A 19,214-nucleotide genomic window follows, 5' to 3' on the forward strand; every position below is an offset into this window, starting at 1 on the left:
AATATATTTTGGAAAAGCAATATAATTTTAGGTTCAATATGTTTATTTCTTGTATTTGTTTTTTGAATTTACTCTCTATTTAAAATTTTATTTTTTAAAGTATAAAATTTCAGTTTTTATGAAGCATGAAAAATACATTATTCAGTTAAGCATAAGGACTTAACTTTTTTCGGTCATGAAAAAATAAAGACAAAAATAATGAAGATTTAATTAAATAGAGACTTAAAAAAATAAATTTTGATTAATTTTTTTTATATTTTAAGCCCATAACTTTATTTAGATTGATTGTTGACTTATATTTACCATTCGGTTATATTTGTAATGATTTTCTCTTTTCGTAAGAAAAAGAAAAGAATGTTCTAACTTAGTGAAGCAAATCATTATTTTAGCTACATTGCATACATACTTCCTGATCTGTAATGAATTTTCTTGTGCCAAAATCAAAAATAAGAAAATGAAACTTAAGGGTAAACAAGCAAATATATAACACCATTTTTCTTGATACATAATTTATTTCTATGTAGGAAACATTTTTTTTTTTTTTTTTTTTGTGGAATGAAGGAGCAAGACATTATTTATATCACATTATTTATATCTGAGAAAGGGAGTCTCTGATCTAATAATCAAACTTTAAATTTTAAAAAAATTTATTGACCGGAATATGTTCATGGAATGAACAAAACAAGACATCATATTTATATCTGAAAGGAGGAGACTCTGATAACTGTTTCATTTTTACTTTCAGTGAATAGCTATCTTATTATCTTTTGAACTACTCTCAAACAAGACCATCATGGTTCAAAATATGGCACCTGGATCATATTGCCTTTTACCCTTATTGTCATCATTGGATAAATCATCTGAAGGAGATTCACTTAGCCCTGTGAACATGCTTGATGTTGTACTTGATGATGAAGTGCTTCCTAATGGAGGGGATGGTGGGGGTCTTAAACAAATTGGAGCATATGCTGCATACATGCTTCCATCTTCTTCACCTTCTAATTCCTGAGAGTGAGAGGTATCTGATATAAGTAAGTCTGACATGTCATAGGATGAATCTGACCGTGCTGGAGAACAGTCTCTCAGTACAACACTGCATGTATTGCCTTCTAGTATATGAGTTAAGGCAATGACCACCTGCAAACACATTTATCATATAAAATGGACATATAGATGCAACAAATTTTTAACAATCATAAGACACCACATGAATATAATACAATACATAGACTTAATATAAATTTAAGACTTTAATTTCTGTGGATTGTTAGTGTAAAGAAATAAAAAGTTATATTATCGGTCAATTAGAAATCGTTGATGGTATAATTTTTACGGTTGTTATTGTAGAAGGTAATAAACATATACGTGATTGTTGGTGATTAGATGGCAGTGTAAAATCATTTTACTCTAAATTGAAATCTAAAGAGAGAATTGATGTTTTTAAAATGAGCATGAATCAAAGGCATGGCTATTTGATACTTTGATCTTGGTTGGCATAAATGCTTAAAAAATAAAAGTCAAATAATTATAAAATGATTAAATAAGAGTATTCAATGTATTCATGGAGTATCCAACTGATACCATATCCATAGAGAAACTCACGGATTGAGACTTACTGTATCCATTGATAATCGCTTCTGAGGATCTCTGCTGAGACATTTTTCTGCTAGACGAATCATCCAAAAAAGCTGATGGCAATCATGATTATCCATCATCCTTTCATCAATTAGATCTGGATAGTTCCTTTCTTTCAATAGTGGCCTAGCCTGAAAGAAAGCAACAAGTTAATAATTGAAAGGAACAAGCAAATTACAATGAAGTAAGGAAATGCCAAGTCAAATTGCAATAGGCTATCCCAAATTTTATTTTATCAGGAGCTTTTATTTGGTAAAAACCATCCATTCCCATATTACATTTTTCTTTCAATTTTAATCCCCATTGTATGATATAATACCTGCTTTTAGAAGTGAAAGAATGAACAATAATGCAATGGCAAGTAGTACACTATTTAGTATTTATGCTAGGACCTTGATTGCATAACTCTTAAAGTATCAACATAATACTCATTGCATGGAAAGATTGTGAAGAAATTAACAGAAAACATTCATGCATCAATGCACAACCTGCAAGGTTATTCATGGACCCTTTATCTAATGAAATGCTATTAAAAAACAAGAGAGCTGAGGAAGGACTCCGGGATTTGAATACAGTAACAAAGGAAAAAGAAGAAAAGAATAAACATGTATCATGTATGTATCCATTAAAATTGAACTCATAATATTTAGATAGAGGTTAAGGGAACAAATAATGTATGATATATTTATTAAAAAAATTATTGTTTTACTTAGATTGTTACCCATCCCACAAGACTTTTTTCGCCAAGCCGTTTGTCTGCGGTCCTCATTCCAGTTATTAGCTGAAGAAGAACCACACCAAAAGAATACACATCTGTCTTGGTTGACATTTTCCCAGATTCTGCATATTCTGGTGCCAAATAACCTATAGTTCCAACAACATCTGTGGAGTATAAAGAGTCCATTTGTTCGGTCCTGGCCAGACCAAAATCTCCAAGCTGATAAATAGATAACAGAAAGTCATTACTCAATGTTGCAGCAGAAGCAATAATATAGTTGATCAACTTTGCAATTTATGCAAGGATTTTATAGCCTGACTATTTAACATATTTTTCATGTTCATTCTAGGTTGTAATCACATATATTAGTCATAAAACTATGGTCAATAATTAAAATACAATCATTCTATACAAGTAATGTGATGCATCACTAAGAGTTCTCTGCGTTTCAATAGCATAAATGTTTTATAACATTGGTATGTCTGGTATTTTCAAATGCAATTACTATGCTCTAAGTCCTTGTGCTTTATTACCATTGCTTCATAATCATGGGTGACAAGGATGTTACTAGGTCTCATATCTCTGTGTATTATATTGTTCTGATGCAAGTACAATAAGCCTTTTGCAGTTCCAATAGCTACTTTGATCCTTTCTGCCCAACTAAGCGGTTTACGAGAGTGTTCTGCATCATCATAGTTCGAGTTAGTCTCTTCTATCTGTAATAATCATATGAAGCAATTTTTATTCATTTTCATACTTCGTAGTAATATCTATTTCTAATACCAATTTTCTCTTACGTGATAAATGTTGGTCAAGTGATCCATTGCAAACAAATTCATACACAAGAATCCTGTTATTTCCTTCTGAACAGGATCCACGCAGCATGACCACATTCTCATGTATTGCTTTGCTGAGTGCATTAACTTCAGATTTGAATTCCTTCTCTCCTTGGAGGCTTGCACACTTATGTTGCTTAACAGCAATCTTGAGTCCTCCTTGAAGCTTCCCTTTGTAGACAGAACCAAATCCACCTTCTGACAAATAGTTCTTTGGGGAAAAACCCTGTGTGGCTTCATGTAGCTCCGCGTATGTGAATTCTTTCATCACTTCAATTTCCGGTCTTCTGTTCTTGCATACTGAGCAAACAGAATTTTTAAATTTTTCAACTGTTTGATATGTTTCATGGTTACTGCTATGTTTGATCGGTGTCTCTATGTGATACAATTCAGCATGATTAGTCTTTTGATTATCTGGATTGGGCAATAGGCAATACCCTCTTGCCATGTCTTGTTCTCTATCTTCAGCGATTTGTTTCATTTGAGAAGGAAGTTGGGGGATCGCAAACTTTTCAAGAGTAGGAATTGAAGAGCTGGAATTGGAGCAGAAAATTGAATTTGCCACTTGGAACATGGTTGGTGGAGATTTAGAATTAGAACCTGCTTCATACACCATTGCATCAAATACAAATATCCTTTAGCTCTCCTTAAATGATTTGAAAGATGTTGGACTCGCTCAAAAAGAAATAAGGTTGTATAAGTTTTTAACTAAATAAATGAGTTTACTTTCTTGTAGATCTGAAAAAAAGGGGAAGTTACTCCTTTGGTTTTTGATCATGAATAGGGATGGCAAAAATACCCGCACCCGCGGGTATCTGTGGATAAAATCCGCTACGGATAATAAATGGATAGATTAATTGGGTACCCGCGGATAATGGGGACGGATAATTTTTTACCCGCTTATAAATGGGGCGGGGCGGCTATGATGATATCCATACCCGCGGGTACCCGTTTAATATTATTTTTTAAATATTCTAATTATTCTTGTACCACATAATCCTAAAACTACACTCTCTCATCTTATTTTCTTACAAAAATGAGGTTGATAAAGTTACCGACATGTGTTAAACATGTTATAAAATTATGTTGGATGTAATTTGATTAATTTTCTAGCTTTGATTGGACCAATAAAATTTATGTATTTTAAGTTATTTACTTTCATTTGGAATTATGAGATTAAATTATTGTAGCTTTGTGATGAGACTTTAACTTACTTGTAAGATTGGTGTATTTTAAGTTATTGATTATCTTGAATTTTTATTATTATTTCAACAAAATTAATGTTAAATAAAAGTTCAACATTAACATTGAATTTTTATTTTTAATATTTCAATGACATTAAAATATAAACTTAAAATTATTTGTAATATAATTTTTTTTAATTTCTTAAAAATTTTATAAATATCCATGGATATCCTTGGATATCCGTAGGTATTCAAGAAATTCATGGATACCCGCTTAATGGATACCCGCGCGGATATGAGATGGGTATGGGGCCAATTTTCATTCGGCGGGGCGGGGACAGGTTTACTATTATCCGCCCCCATGGGGTCCCATTGCCATCCCTAATCATGAAATTGAATAATGTGTTATGACTCTCAAGTTCTATATCTATCAAGATTTTATGAAAACATGGGTGAGAAATGACTACTAAAAGGACACCATTAATACATAATGGGAATTCAAGGATATCAAGATAAGCTATATTGGTTCAGTTCCTTACATCTTCCGCAACTTGCATTGCCGTTGTTTCTAGCACACAGATGTGTTTCCCTTGGTCCTCTCAAGTGTTGCATAGAGTTGTCACGTTTCATTATTAGCAAAGCACAAGAGAGACTCCGCTTGAAATCCTTCTTATATTTCTTCATCTGTCTGCACATTAACAATGTCAGACACAAAGCAAGAAGTTTGGACTTTATTTTTTTGATGTTTTGTGACATTTTTTACATTTTGCAAGAAGCACTAAAATTGATCACATTTATGCGACACAAACAATTTTCCAAAATACTTGACCTGTTTAGGGATGATACTTGTATGGTTTTGACCTCAACAGCATAAATGACCTTAAGAATTATATGGAACCAAAAAAACACTGTACTTTTGAAAGTAACAAAATAATGGGGAGTTGAATAGTTTCTTGTGTAAAATACTTTCACAATCATGAACTCCTCTTTTTGTGGTTACTTTTTCCCCCCATCAAATTGGGACATAAAGACAGTAGAAATGAAGTTTGAAAAAGTGTGACTGACCTATCAAGTACCACTGATGTTGGATCCAAACGTATGGCGGCATTTACAGCAACCTCTGGTAAATTGCCATGAATCACTTCTATCCGGAATTGGATCTAAGTAAGTTCATTCATAAAAATAGAAAAATTATCAAGATCTAGACGCCTAAAATATCATATAATCTACTGTGATTTTACTATTGAATACCCTTGTGATAAATAGACTATGACATTATTCAGGCCACCTATTCCACAATGTTTATAAAAATAACGAGGAATTATCTGCTGCATGGATTGCTCTTCTAGATGCAAGTTAATGTCTAACCTTGTCTGCTTCACACTGCTCAGAGATTTCCCTGATGCTTGCATTATTAAGAAGCTCTTCTTTCTTCTTGGCAACCTCTTCCTCAACATCTTTCTGATCAGTCTCGAATAATCCACCTGAAGACAAGAAGGCCAACGTACCCATAAGAAATTTATGAGGAAACCATAGTCCTATATCTGTAATTAATCTTAATTATCTCTCGAGACTGAAATATGTGAAGAAGAAAACGTCATAAATCAGAAAAGGGGTAGCCAATTGATTAAAGAAAACAAGACCTTATTACAATTCAAGCTCAACCCCATTTTTTGTTATGACACAGCCACTTTGTATGAAAGGGGTATGTAAGGTACAGACAAAGGTCATGGCACATGTTATGCAGCAATGGTTCTTATCATAGCTTTGTACTTGTGATTGGCAGAAAAGATTAACGACAACAAGATTAGAACTTAGGAACATGTGCATTCTATTATTGTTAAGTTGATCTTTTTGATATGATTAATGACACTAAGGTTTTAAAATGCGGACATGGTTTCATCGATCCTTGATGTTGTGGAAAATTGTAGACAAATGCAGTTGATGGGGCCACAAAGACCCCTCTAGTCTTTATGCTGCGGCCAAAATCGCAGTCATAGACTGTTTTTAAGACCTTGGATGTCACAAAATGATAATACACAACATGAAAATGAATTATCAGGAAGGAAAAGAACAAAGCATGAGACACTCACGCAATCTGGCAGGTGCAATGAAGGGAATCCTAGTGGGACTACTAACAGGCCGAAGAATTACAACAAATGTAAGCTTGTCTCCATGCTCAAGTGAAAATCCCTGCATGGCCATTTTAATTGCACTTGTATTAAAGTCTCTTGATACATAGTGGATCACCACAATATTCAGTGGTTCTTCAGACATGATCTACACTCTTGTTTAAGTTCAACACAACTTTCAGTTCAATATGTTGCTTCAAAGTCTGAAAGAAACACTTCATATGATTCTCAGTGCTGCAGCAATAGGATTTGTTGCTTTGTCTGTTTTTCCTGGAAATTGATGTCACAAAATTAGAAGCCAAAAGCAACCGGTTGCAAAGTTTAAATAATTAGACAGCTATATATGAAGATTCATTGGAATATGAATAGTATTAACTAGTGAAAAAAGAATAAAGAAAATGAAGAGATTCAGGAATAAGGTATTATGTGGGCCAGAAACAAGGGACAAAATATGGTTTTAGAAAGAAAACAAATATAATTGGACTCTCAAAATCAGAACAATGTCAGTGACTAGTAATGGTTACTTTGAATGTAACTGAATCCAGGAGCGCACATCACATTGGAATGCACATCAATCTTTAAATGGTACGAGAAGAGGAATATCAACAATTTTTATAATATATATATATATATATATATATATATATATATATATTATATTGTATTGTGACACTTTTTATAACATTATTTTGTTGTTTCAATCTCCCTTTATCACTTTAACTAACTTATCTTTTACTTCTCTCTTGTATCTCTTTCATTCTATAAACAATTATACTATAACAAATTCGCACATACAATTTCTCCTTTTATTTTTAAACTTTTTAATTAAATAGATGTATAATTTGGTCTTGAAATACTTCACATATGTTGTTTTAGTTTATATTTTTTATTCATATAAATTAATGAAAGTAACCAATATATTAACAAGCTGATAATTTTAAATGAGTTTGTTATCATCAATTTTAAGTGTTAATTTCAAGTATTTAAAAATGAAAATTTTGAGTTCTATTGACACAATAAATATGGGATAGGATCAAATAACAACAAGGTATCAAATTTTAATTTGACACCAAATCTCCACCATTTTCAATCTAATTTAATCACATAATTTTTATTCATTCACTATAAAATTTATGTCCTATGAGATCTTGACAATTACTACCATTGTCACTAATCATTGCATGTGTTATTATCATTATTATTATAATCGCTATCATTATCGTCACTGTTACCATCATTATCATTGTTATTGTTACTATCATCATGATCATTGTTAATAATAATAATACCAGCAATAATGACAATGATTGATATTTTTAACAATAACAACATCATTGTGGATATAGCAATAATAATTTTATAGGGTGTAAGGTTTTAACAACATCATTGTGGATGTAACAATAATAATTTTAAGGTTTTTAGTGAATAAATAAAAGCCTTTAAATTAAATTAGATTGAATGGTTGAGTGGTTTCAAATTAAAATTTAACACCTTGATGTCATTTGATTCTATTATAGTACTACTAAGATCAATAACTTATTGTCAACATATATTATAATGTATATCTACCTATATTATTATATCAATTAACATATCTTATAATTTTTCTTCGTTTTTCACATCTGTATCGATTACTAAATTTTATTTAATCTCAAAGGTAGTCAAATGAGTTTGCCTTTGAATTAAATATTCCTGTAAATATTCTTTTTATATTTTGTCGTGACTTTTCTTTTGTAAAGGTTTGTGTTTCTTGGTAATAATGGTTTTACATCCGGTCCAATAAATAATAAGACGATAGTTTTTAAAATGCTTCAATAAAGTTTTGTCATATTATATTTAGCGACTTTAATTTTTTTTTATTTTAAGAAAGCTCTTTTAGTAATTGGTGCAATTTATTTTAATAGAAATTATCTATTATTATAGATATTGATATATTTATAAGGTTTAATTGCATTTTTCATCTTAAGTATTATAATTGTGCAATTTTGATCCCAAAATTTTGATTGGATAATTTTAGTCTCTAAAGGATTGCAATTGTGGGATTTTGGTCTTTCAATTTTTAATTGATCAATTTTAGTCTCTCAAATATTATAATTGTGAGATTTTAGTTTCTTTCATTAAAAATTTAATAATTTTAATATATATATATATATATACAATATTTTAAAATTATACAATTATTTGTCTATTCAAGTTAACGTATATTATAATTTTCGTTAATGTATCAAATGATATATTTATTATTACTAAATAAATAAAATTTACATATTACTTATAAATTAATATCAATAATATTATTAGTATATTTATACATAAACTAATAATTTGATAAATATAACTTATTATATATTAATATACTTTTACAAAAATATAAGTATATTAATTAGAAATATACATATCTTATCTAATATATTTATATTTTTGTAAAAATATATTAATATATATATTAAGTTATATTTATCAAATTATTAGTTTATCTATAAAAATACTATTGATATTATTTTATCAGTAATATTAAAATACTAATAATATATAAATTTTATTTATTTAGTAATAATAAATATATATCATTTGATACATTAAAAAAATTATAATATACGTTAACTTAAATAAGTAAACAGTTATATATAATTTTAAAACATTATATATATATATATTAAAATTTTAAAATTATTAAATTTTTAATAAAAAAGACTAAAATCGTATAATTACGATATTTGAGTGACTAAAATTGTTCAATTTAAAATCAAGGAACTAAATCGCACAATTACAATTTTTTAAGGACTAAAATTACTCAAATAAAATTTTTTGGATCAAAATTGTACAATTGTAATATTTGAGGGATAAAAACATAATTAAACCTATTTATAAATATATACTAATAAAATATTATAGAAACATTTGATGTATTGGCAATATATATCATTTTTCTATATGCATAATATTTTTTCCGGCATCATATATATGTATATGTATAAATGAAGACTAATCTAATGTTATTTATTTTATAATGTTTTTACCGAGAGACGTCACTTATATGGTAACAAATGAGATACTGTCATTTCTTTTCTATTTTCTTTTTATTGTAGTAAGGATACATATTTTTCTTTTAAAAAAATAACTTTTGTTATCTCATTCCTAAAGCTTATCGTAAATTTATGTTATGATAAACATTTCTCCAAAAGAAAATGAATATATTGTTTAAATTAGCAGTAAAATAACATCATTTTCTTTTGCTTCAAACCCAGAAAAAAAAAAAAAAAAAAAAAAGTTGCAAGTCAGTTAAACTGAAATAAAAGTAGTTAAAATACTACTGGAAACAGCTATGAACTCACTCATATTGATATTTTAACACTTTATGCAAATTTATTGATTCTCTAGTCCTGATTACGTAACCTCAAACGTCTGCAATGTAAAAAAAGAAATATTCAAGTTTAATGAATGATTCCATTCTTCATATAAAGGTTCATCCTTGTTGACTAAATCGATAAAAATAAGACAAGTGTACATGATCGAATGAATTGTTCCACTTTTAAGATAAAGGTTCATTTGGTTCATCACACAGCAAAAGGATTAGGAATGATGAAATGTAAGCATAAGGTGATAAAAACTATAGTAGTTCGGCAGAATCTAGACAATAAGATGCATATATATGTTGATCCAATGGTAAATCTTTTCACAAAGGGTTATTTGCTAAAAAAAAAAATTGTAAAAACGTGTGCAGATAGATGAACTCTCCTCAAAGGATATGGCAGCAGAAATAAAATAAGTTATGAATTTAGTCTTCTTTTAAGAGGATGTTCATTTATATTGAATAAATCGATCACAAAACTCAATGTTCTTTCTCTTGGGTATATAAGAAAATCAGCCAGTGGATAGAAATTTTGAAGCTTTTGACAGCTCTTACATTTAACTCATATTTTAATATAATTAATCAAGTTTTTATTTTAATCTAAAAAATTAATTTTGAAAATAAAATTATAGTGATAAAACTCTAAAAGCTTATAATATTAAATGAAATTTTAATAAATCTTGTTCAAACCCAAGACCTCACTTAAAAGAATGAGTTTTAATTTTAGTCGGATCAATAAATTAATAGTATGATAATGATAACAATTACAAAATGTGAAAAATGCTAATTAATATCAAATAAATTCTCCCTAAAACTTCAATTTATTTCAAGAAGAATACAATATATATTTTGTTTTAATTTTCACCCTTAAAATTGTCTACTGTTGGAATTCAAATAAAAACTCCAGAGTCATTTTTTTAGAAATAAAACATTCCAAATTAGTGAAAAAAAACTTGTTTAAATAAGTTGTGAATAAAATCGTAACACATGATTTTTTTTTATAATATAGTTGTTTAGCTATTTTTTATTTTATATTTATTAGAATTATTTTTTATAATTATTTTAATTAATTAAATAAGTTTTATAAAATATTTTAGAAATTTTTAATAGTTATGCATGTTTTAATTAAATAATAAATATTTGTAAAATTTATTTGATATAATATTTATTGAATAAATATGTGTTTTATGACATTTTAATATATATATATATATATATATATATATATTTATTATTAATTATTATTATGGTATTTTGTTATAATTAGTTTGACTAGTTTTAATAATTATTTTATATGTATATGGATATATTATAACACTACAAGAAAAACACAAATTTCTGATGGATAATTTTTGAAAGATACAAATCCGTCGAAAAATATAAATTTTTCGACAGAAGATTTTTAACGGATACAAATCTGTCGGAAAATTTATATTTCCGTTGGAAATAAATCTGTCGAAAAATTTGTATTTCCAACAAATATATTCGTCGATAATTTATGACGGATACAAATCTGTCGGAAAATTTATATTTTCGACGGATAATTTATGACGGATACAAATCTGTCGAAAAATTTATATTTCCGACGGATATATTCGTCTGTAATTTCTGACGAATTTATCCGTCACTAATTTCCGACGGATTTATCTGTCGATAATTTCTGACAGATTTATCCGTCGAAAAATTTATATTTTCGATGAAAAAAAAAATCGTAGGAAAAGTTATATTACTAATGGAATATTTCTGACAAATTTATATTTGTTGAAAATGTAAGAATATTTTACAAAAATTGACAATCATATATTAAAAAAATCAATAAATTTATATATATATATATATATATATATATATATATATAAGGAGGGATATAATAACACCGGTATAACTTTTACTAAGTATTACACTGCTCAATAAATTTAAATTAAATGAGATTTTTGTAAATCTAACTGTTAAATTGAAAATTCTTTACTCTTAAATCATATATACAAAATTCTATATTAATCGAAGATGATTTCTTATAAAAATTATTAATATAATATATATATATATATATATATATATATATTTCAAAATAAACTAAAATATGATTATTTTGATTACCTTTACATTTTTTCCGGCCAAGGAGGCGTCTAGGAGTCTTCTCCTAGGTCAACCTTCCCAAGCCAGAGCATTTAAGAGTGTAATGTGTAATCTGTCCGCTTAGTTCTAAGGTTTTAGGTCTTATACTTTCTTGTTCATGGGCCTCATGGGCCCCGTGAGCGCGGAGATTTTCATAACCGTTAATATTTGAAAAATATTTTGTCATTAAAGATGAGATTTTATCCCTGATATCGGATCAGTGTCTATGTGGGAGGGTCAAATCGGAATTTGGACGAGTTACCCCTATAGAGTAGACAAGTTAGATTCTGACCTAGTGCACCCATATAGAGGGGTCAGATCAAATTCTGACCAGGACGGTACACTTGCCTTCTAGCCCCTACACCTTACAGGCTCGGCTAACCGTGGTATCAGAAAAATACCTATTTAGGGGGTCAGATCGGATTCTAACCGAGACGGAATCTAGCCTTGAGATCGGAAAAATTCCTAATTGAGAGGTCAGATTGGATTCTAACCGGGAAGGTACACTTGCCTTCCAGCCCGAGCCTGTAAAGCGTAGGGGCTCAGCTAAACATGGTACGAGATGAAAACTTCCTTAAAGAAAATCACCTCGCCTGGGACTAAAGCGGTGAATACTTCGGATTAGTACGTTGGGGCTAAAGCGGTGTCTATGTAAGGCGTAGGGGCTTAGCTAACCGTGGTATCGGAAAAATACCTATTTAGGGGCTCAGATCGGATTCTAACCGAGACGGAATCTAGCCTTGAGATCGGAAAAATTCCTAACGGAGAGGTCAGATCGGATTCTGACCGGGAAGGTACACTTGTCTTCCAGCCCCGAGCCTGTAAAGCATAGGGACTCAACTAAACATGGTATGAGATGAAAACTTCCTTAAAGAAAATCACCTCGCTTGGGAATAAAGTGGTGAATACTTCGGATTAGTACGTTGGTAATTCATATCGGAATGGTTCTTTGTATATTATCGGAGTAACTTCGAGTTAATGTCACGGATCAAATCAATGTTTAGTTGGGTTAGTCGTGGCATTTGGTATGCCGGAGACTTAAGGCTTTTCTAGGGTTGTCTCTTCATCTTACAACGGAAGGGACATGCATTTATTGTTGCGCCATCGTTGCAGGGGGCGTATTATTACAGTGCCATGTGTCACATTATTCGTGTAACGTGAGTGTGTAGGACCCTTGGTATCAGGGGGCGTGGTGTGATGAGTCATTATTTTCCCCTATTTATTTATCTTTCTGTACTTATTTTAATTATTGATTTGGGCTTAATCGCTTATTAATTTCAGTTTCACTATTTGGGCTTCATTGGGTCAGTAATTCGATTTTTAATTAATTCTAATTCACTTGGTCTAATTTTTGTCTATTAATTATTTTCAGGTTAATTGTTAAGCATTTTTGGGCTTGGATATTATTTTTGGACTTCAAGAGATAAATGCCACGTCAGCACCACATCAGCGCCACATCAGCATTTTGTTTTATTTTATTTTTTGTTTATTTTATGTATTTTCGGGTCAAACCTGACTTGGGGGCCCATTTTGACTCTTCTAGGGTTTTTAGGGTCTTAGGGTAGGCCATACAGCCCCCATCTAATGTGACCACGTTGGGGGACACCTTCCTTCTCTTTGTTTTCACGTTTTTATCTTTTTGCTCTTTGTTCTTGTATCTGCAGTTTACGTTTTTCTCTCCTCTCCTCTTATCTGTAATTTACGTTTTGTATTTGAACCCTTGCATCGAAGAATACAGATTATCCATTTTCGTTTTGCTCTCCTCTCCTTGCATTTTCATTTCTGTATTGTATCTGCTTTTGTTTTAATGGAAGGCTAAAATCCCTGGGGTTGGCTTCTTGTTATGGATTGTAATCTCTGTTTGAGGTTGGGTATGTTTGTATATCTCTGTTCTACTTGGTCATTTTTCATTTAACCTCTGTATCAATGTGTCCATGCTTAATGGGCTGTGCTCAATTCCACAGTTGCTTAATCTGTGAAGAGGTTGATGTTGTATACGTTTGCTTAATTCGTGTAGGGAAATCTTGAGTTAATCTTCGCTTAGTTGGTTAACTCGGATGGAACAAGGATTAAGTGGTTAATAGAGTAATCTCATTGTGAACCAAGGATAAGAGAGTTACAATCTGAACAAGGAGCCAATCTATTTTACTTGTTGTGTTATCTGCGTTTTATTGTGTTATAAACTGAAAAATCTGAACCAAACCCCCCCCACTTCGTGTTTATGCCTTTGACAGAGAAAAATGGTCCTTGGGAGACGACCTAGGACAACTTCCTAGTACTGCATTTAATTGTTTTATTTGACCGGATACGACTCCCATCATGGTGTTTCATGTGACACCCTTCTACCCCATAAAAGATAAGTAACAACAATAAGAATAATTCAATAAATATAACATCAAGAAGGGTCCACATATTTTAATAAAAACTCATAGGTTCACAAGTCTTGAAATAAATAGAAATAATAATAATAATAATAATAAAGTTTTACTCTTAAAAGAAAATTATCAAGGTCTCTAAAGAAAAATGAAAGGGATCCAGAATTTACAAATATAAGGTGAATATAAAACTCCTAAAAATAAGTCTCCTCAAACGACAAATAACAATTCATAACTAAAGCATCCTAAATTCATGCCCCAATGTCACATCCTATCAGAGCAGAACCTTTTCCCTTTAGAACTCAACACTATGAGTGCCTTCATCTTCGCCTAAAAGAAAACCACATAAAAACAGGACGGTGAGAGATAGATAACATCATATATGAACATAGAGCTACCCAATTCCCACCCCACACCGTGCACCAAAATATCATCATTAACTATAAACAACAAATACATCTCATATAATTACCAAACATCATTTTTTTTCAATCATACAAGCTTTCATACACATGCTCACTATATGCTCATACACATCTCCTCTCCTAAGAGTCTCAACTTGGCACTCCGCACAATGGGCGTACCTCGTCAATTCCCTTAGTTGTTGCCAATGCGGGCATACCGTTCTCACACTCTCCCAGGGCCGGTATGTTGCACGGTTAAACACCCAGCGGCCCGTGCAAAGGCAATCCACCCACCGTTAAACCCTATGTGGCCAGTGAGCTGCGCAGTTAAACACCCAACGACCCACGCATGGAATGCCTCCCGTCATGGTCCCCCCTGTCTCAACCCCTCTCTGGGCCCAGGGTCCAATGCAATATAGCCACGTCTGGCTTCTCAAGCACCACATGCAACTCATAAGTCTCATGCAACTCATGCATCCCACGTAACTCATAATTAATGCATCTCCATTATATAACATCATCACATGTCAATAACAATCCATGCAATATCATCCTCACACGCTAGGTACCTATCATTAAGTTATCAACATCATAGATCACAAATTTCACATAATTCTTCACACACATCACAATATCTATGACATTCAGTTAATAATTTAACCATAACTCGAGATATACATATCCTTTCTAAGTGATCCCAACTCCATTAGAATCCTAACATCAATATCTACAACTTTCATGAAGAACACAAATCCTAATAAAGTCGTTTAGGTTACCATTCAGGGCTCACAAAAATTGATGTTGTGGTTCGCACACAGATTGGAAGGCTCAAATTGCAACTCACATAACTTGATCAAATATTAATATTTTTACACGATTCTTGTGTCTAAATGGTATCCCCAGATGTCTAGTTTCTAACAAAACAAACGGAACTCGATTTGGATAACTACACAGAAAGATATCGCAAAATTACAAACGTCTGTCGGGGTCCCGACGCCCGACGCCCAAAACTGGCGCTGAGCGCCCAAATCTCTGCCCAGACTCCCCTCTGTGAAATTAAACCTGCGTTTTACGAGTTTCAACAAGGTTTTTACCAATTTTCACTACTTCTACACCCCGTTGGTTCAGTTTAACTCCATTTATATTCTTCATACGTTCCAAATCAATCCATACACATCTCAAGCCTCAAAAATTGGTTTCCATTGGTTTTACAAAAAAAAAATCTAAATTCTCCTTAACACATAAAATTCAAGTCATCAAATTTAAGGATAAAGAATTAACAAGAAAGCCCCAATGGAATTCAAAGACAATTCAAGAAATAAGTTTTTCCAAATGAATTAAGAATTTAGAACATCGATTGCACAGATAATCGTTCAGAATTTTAAATAGAGTTCCTAGAGGGACTTAGGGATTGCCCTCACTACCTGAACACACTACTAGAAAAATTAATATTTGTGACGAATTTTGTGACGGAAAAAATAGCATCGCTAATAGTGACGCATTTTGTGAGGGAATTTTAAGTTTTGTGACGGACAAGAATTTATTGACTTTTGTGACGGATTTTGTGACGGAATATATTCCGTCTCTAAAAATCCGTCACAAATTTCATCACTGAATCAAAAAAAAAATATTTGTGACGGATTTTGTGACGGAAAAATTTTCGTCTCTAAAAATCCGTCACAAATTTCATCACTAAATAAAAAAAAATGTTTGTGACGGATTTTGTGACGGAATGAACTTCGTCTCTAAAAAATCCGTCACAAATTTCGTCACTAAAATGAAAGAATTTAGTGACGGATTTTTCCCTCTCAAAATTCCGTCACAAATAGGTTAAAATATTTTGTGACAAATTGTTCCCTCTCAAAATATTAAATTTTATTTATGAAACTTTTATATTTAAGAATTATGCATAATTAAAGAAAATATGTTAATTTTTTAAAAATAATAATAATAAAATTAAAAATATTTTATTTCATTAAAGGACTGAAAAAATTATGAAATTCATTTAATTAAATAAAAAATTGTCAATTTTGAACATAAGAAACTAAGACATTCATTAAAAATATTTAAAAAAAAACTTGTGAAAATAAAAAAAAATATTAATTTAATTTTGGCTTAATTACATTTTTGATCCCTCAAGTATTGTAATTTGCAATTTTGATCCCTAAGATTTTAATTGGATAATTTTAGTCCCTAAAGAATTGTAATTGTGCAATTTTAGTTCTTTAATTTTTAATTGAACAATTTTAGTCCCTCAAATATCATAATTGTACAATTTGAATGTCTCCCATTAAAAATTTAATAATTTTAAAATTTTAATATATATATATATATATATATAAAATAATTTAAAATTATATAATTATTTGCTTATTTAAGTTAGCATATACTATAATTTTTATTAATGTAACAAATGATATATATTTAATATTACTAAATAAATAAAATGTATATATTATTAATAATTTAATATTGCTAATAAATTAATATCAATAATATTTTTAGTATATTTATAGATAAACTCATAATTTGATAAATATAACTTAGTATATGTTAATATAATTTTACAAAAATATAAATATACTAGATAAGATATGTATATTTATAATTAATATACTTATAATTTTGTAAAAGTATATTAATATATAATAAGTTATATTTATCAAATTATGAGTTTATCTATAAATACACTAATAATATTATTGATATTAATTTATCAATGATATTATAAAAATAATAATATATAAATTTTATTTATTTAGTAATAATAAACAATTATACTAATAGAAAATTCGGGATGTTACAATTTGATATATTAATGAAAATTATAATACACGTTGATTTGAATAGACAAATAATATAATTTTAAAATATTGTATATATATATATATATATATATATATATATATATATGTATATATAGTAAAATTATGAAATTTTTAATGAGAGAGACTAAAATCACACAATTATGATATTTAATAGACTAAAATTGTTCAATTAAAAATTGAAGAACTAAAATTGCACAATTGCAATCTAAAATTACTCAATTAAAATCTTAGGGATCAAAATTGCACAATTGCAATACTTAAAAGATCAAAAATACAATTAAGCATATAATTTTTTAGCTAAAAAAGTTAAAAATGAATGTGTAATTAGAAAAGTTTAAAATATTTATTTTTTAATTTAATAATTTAATTATAATATAATAAATTTTAAAAAAACTTATAAATTAAAGTAAAGAAATCAGAAGTGTCAATTTATTTTTCTAAGTTATTGATTTCTTATTTTTTAGTTTAGTTGTTTATTGAAAAATGTCTTTCTAATGTCATAATTTTATAATTTTAAAGTGTAAATTTTTAGTTAAAAAATTAAAAGTTTCTTATTTTATGTTAATAAAATAATATCTTTTAATTTCTTTATTTTTATGTTTAAAAACAAACTATAAATTAATGTAATTTAGATTTAAAAGTGACAAGGATAATTTACAAGTTTTTAATTATTTTTTTTAACTTTAATTGCTTCTAAATGAAGGAAAAAAAGTAAGAAAACAAGATATCTTGAAACCCTTCATTGAGTCATATCTAACAAATTATGAGAAACAATCCCACACTCTAGTGAATAAATTTTTATCAATACCATAGTACTTGACTCAACCATGGGTTTGACAGTAACACATGGTCGTTATGAATTCGATTAACAAGAACATGGAGAGGTTGGGAACCTTATATCGAAGATTTAATTCGAATGAAAATAGAAAGTACTACTACTGTGATGAATTGAAATGCATATTCGATAAACCCTAAACACTTTGATTTTGAAATGCAAGAATTGCTTTGCTCCATCCTCTTTCAACTGTCAATAATTTATCTGTTTTAAATTATGTCTTATTTTTATTATAAAAACCAACAAAACTGTAAAATTGGATAACCAACAAAACTACTACATGGAGGTTATTTTTTAATAAAGTGGAGACCAAAACCTTTGTATTTCTTTTATCTTTAGTTAAGTTATAAATAAGTTTAAATTGATTTTTTTTAAAAATGAGTAAACATGATTTAGATTATAAAAAATGACTAAATGTAATAATTTATTGTAGATTTTATTTATAATTTTTTTTTTGGAAAAAACTCAAATGAAATCAAATTTCTAAATAAAATATTCAAAATAACATAAATTTAGTTATTTGAATTTTTGTAATTAAAAAACCATAAGAATTATATAAATTTCAAAATTCAAAATTAGGCTAATTTTAAAATTGAATTTATAATAAAATATGATTATATATTTAAATTTTTAAAAATGAATTTAGAAATTATTGAAACGATAATTTATATTTATGTTATTTTATATAAAAAAATGAATTTGGTAAATAGAAATATCTTAAATTTAGATTTTTAATAAGTTGAATATGTAATAACTCAAAATTGCTGGCGGCCGGAACGGGCCGTTTCAAAAGTGAA

The 19,214-nt window shown here is 29.2% G+C and overlaps 1 protein-coding gene across 1 annotated transcript; it reads right to left on the reverse strand.

The window, feature by feature from the left end:
- Nucleotides 1-101: 101 nt before the first annotated feature.
- Nucleotides 102-7,036, reverse strand: LOC109818947 (uncharacterized). Its single transcript, XM_020384502.3, has 9 exons — nucleotides 6,467-7,036; nucleotides 5,742-5,857; nucleotides 5,439-5,533; nucleotides 4,913-5,061; nucleotides 3,151-3,789; nucleotides 2,887-3,035; nucleotides 2,357-2,572; nucleotides 1,617-1,766; nucleotides 102-1,137 (listed from the first exon to the last, which is right to left on the reverse strand). Exons 1-9 carry the CDS (start codon nucleotides 6,648-6,650, stop codon nucleotides 799-801), a joined length of 2,037 nt encoding a protein of 678 aa, XP_020240091.2. The 5' UTR covers nucleotides 6,651-7,036; the 3' UTR covers nucleotides 102-798.
- Nucleotides 7,037-19,214: the final 12,178 nt, after the last annotated feature.

Source organism: Cajanus cajan, chromosome 8 (assembly GCF_000230855.2).
Source record: "Cajanus cajan strain Asha chromosome 8, NIPB_CcT2T_4, whole genome shotgun sequence".
Taxonomy (NCBI): Eukaryota; Viridiplantae; Streptophyta; class Magnoliopsida; order Fabales; family Fabaceae; genus Cajanus; species Cajanus cajan.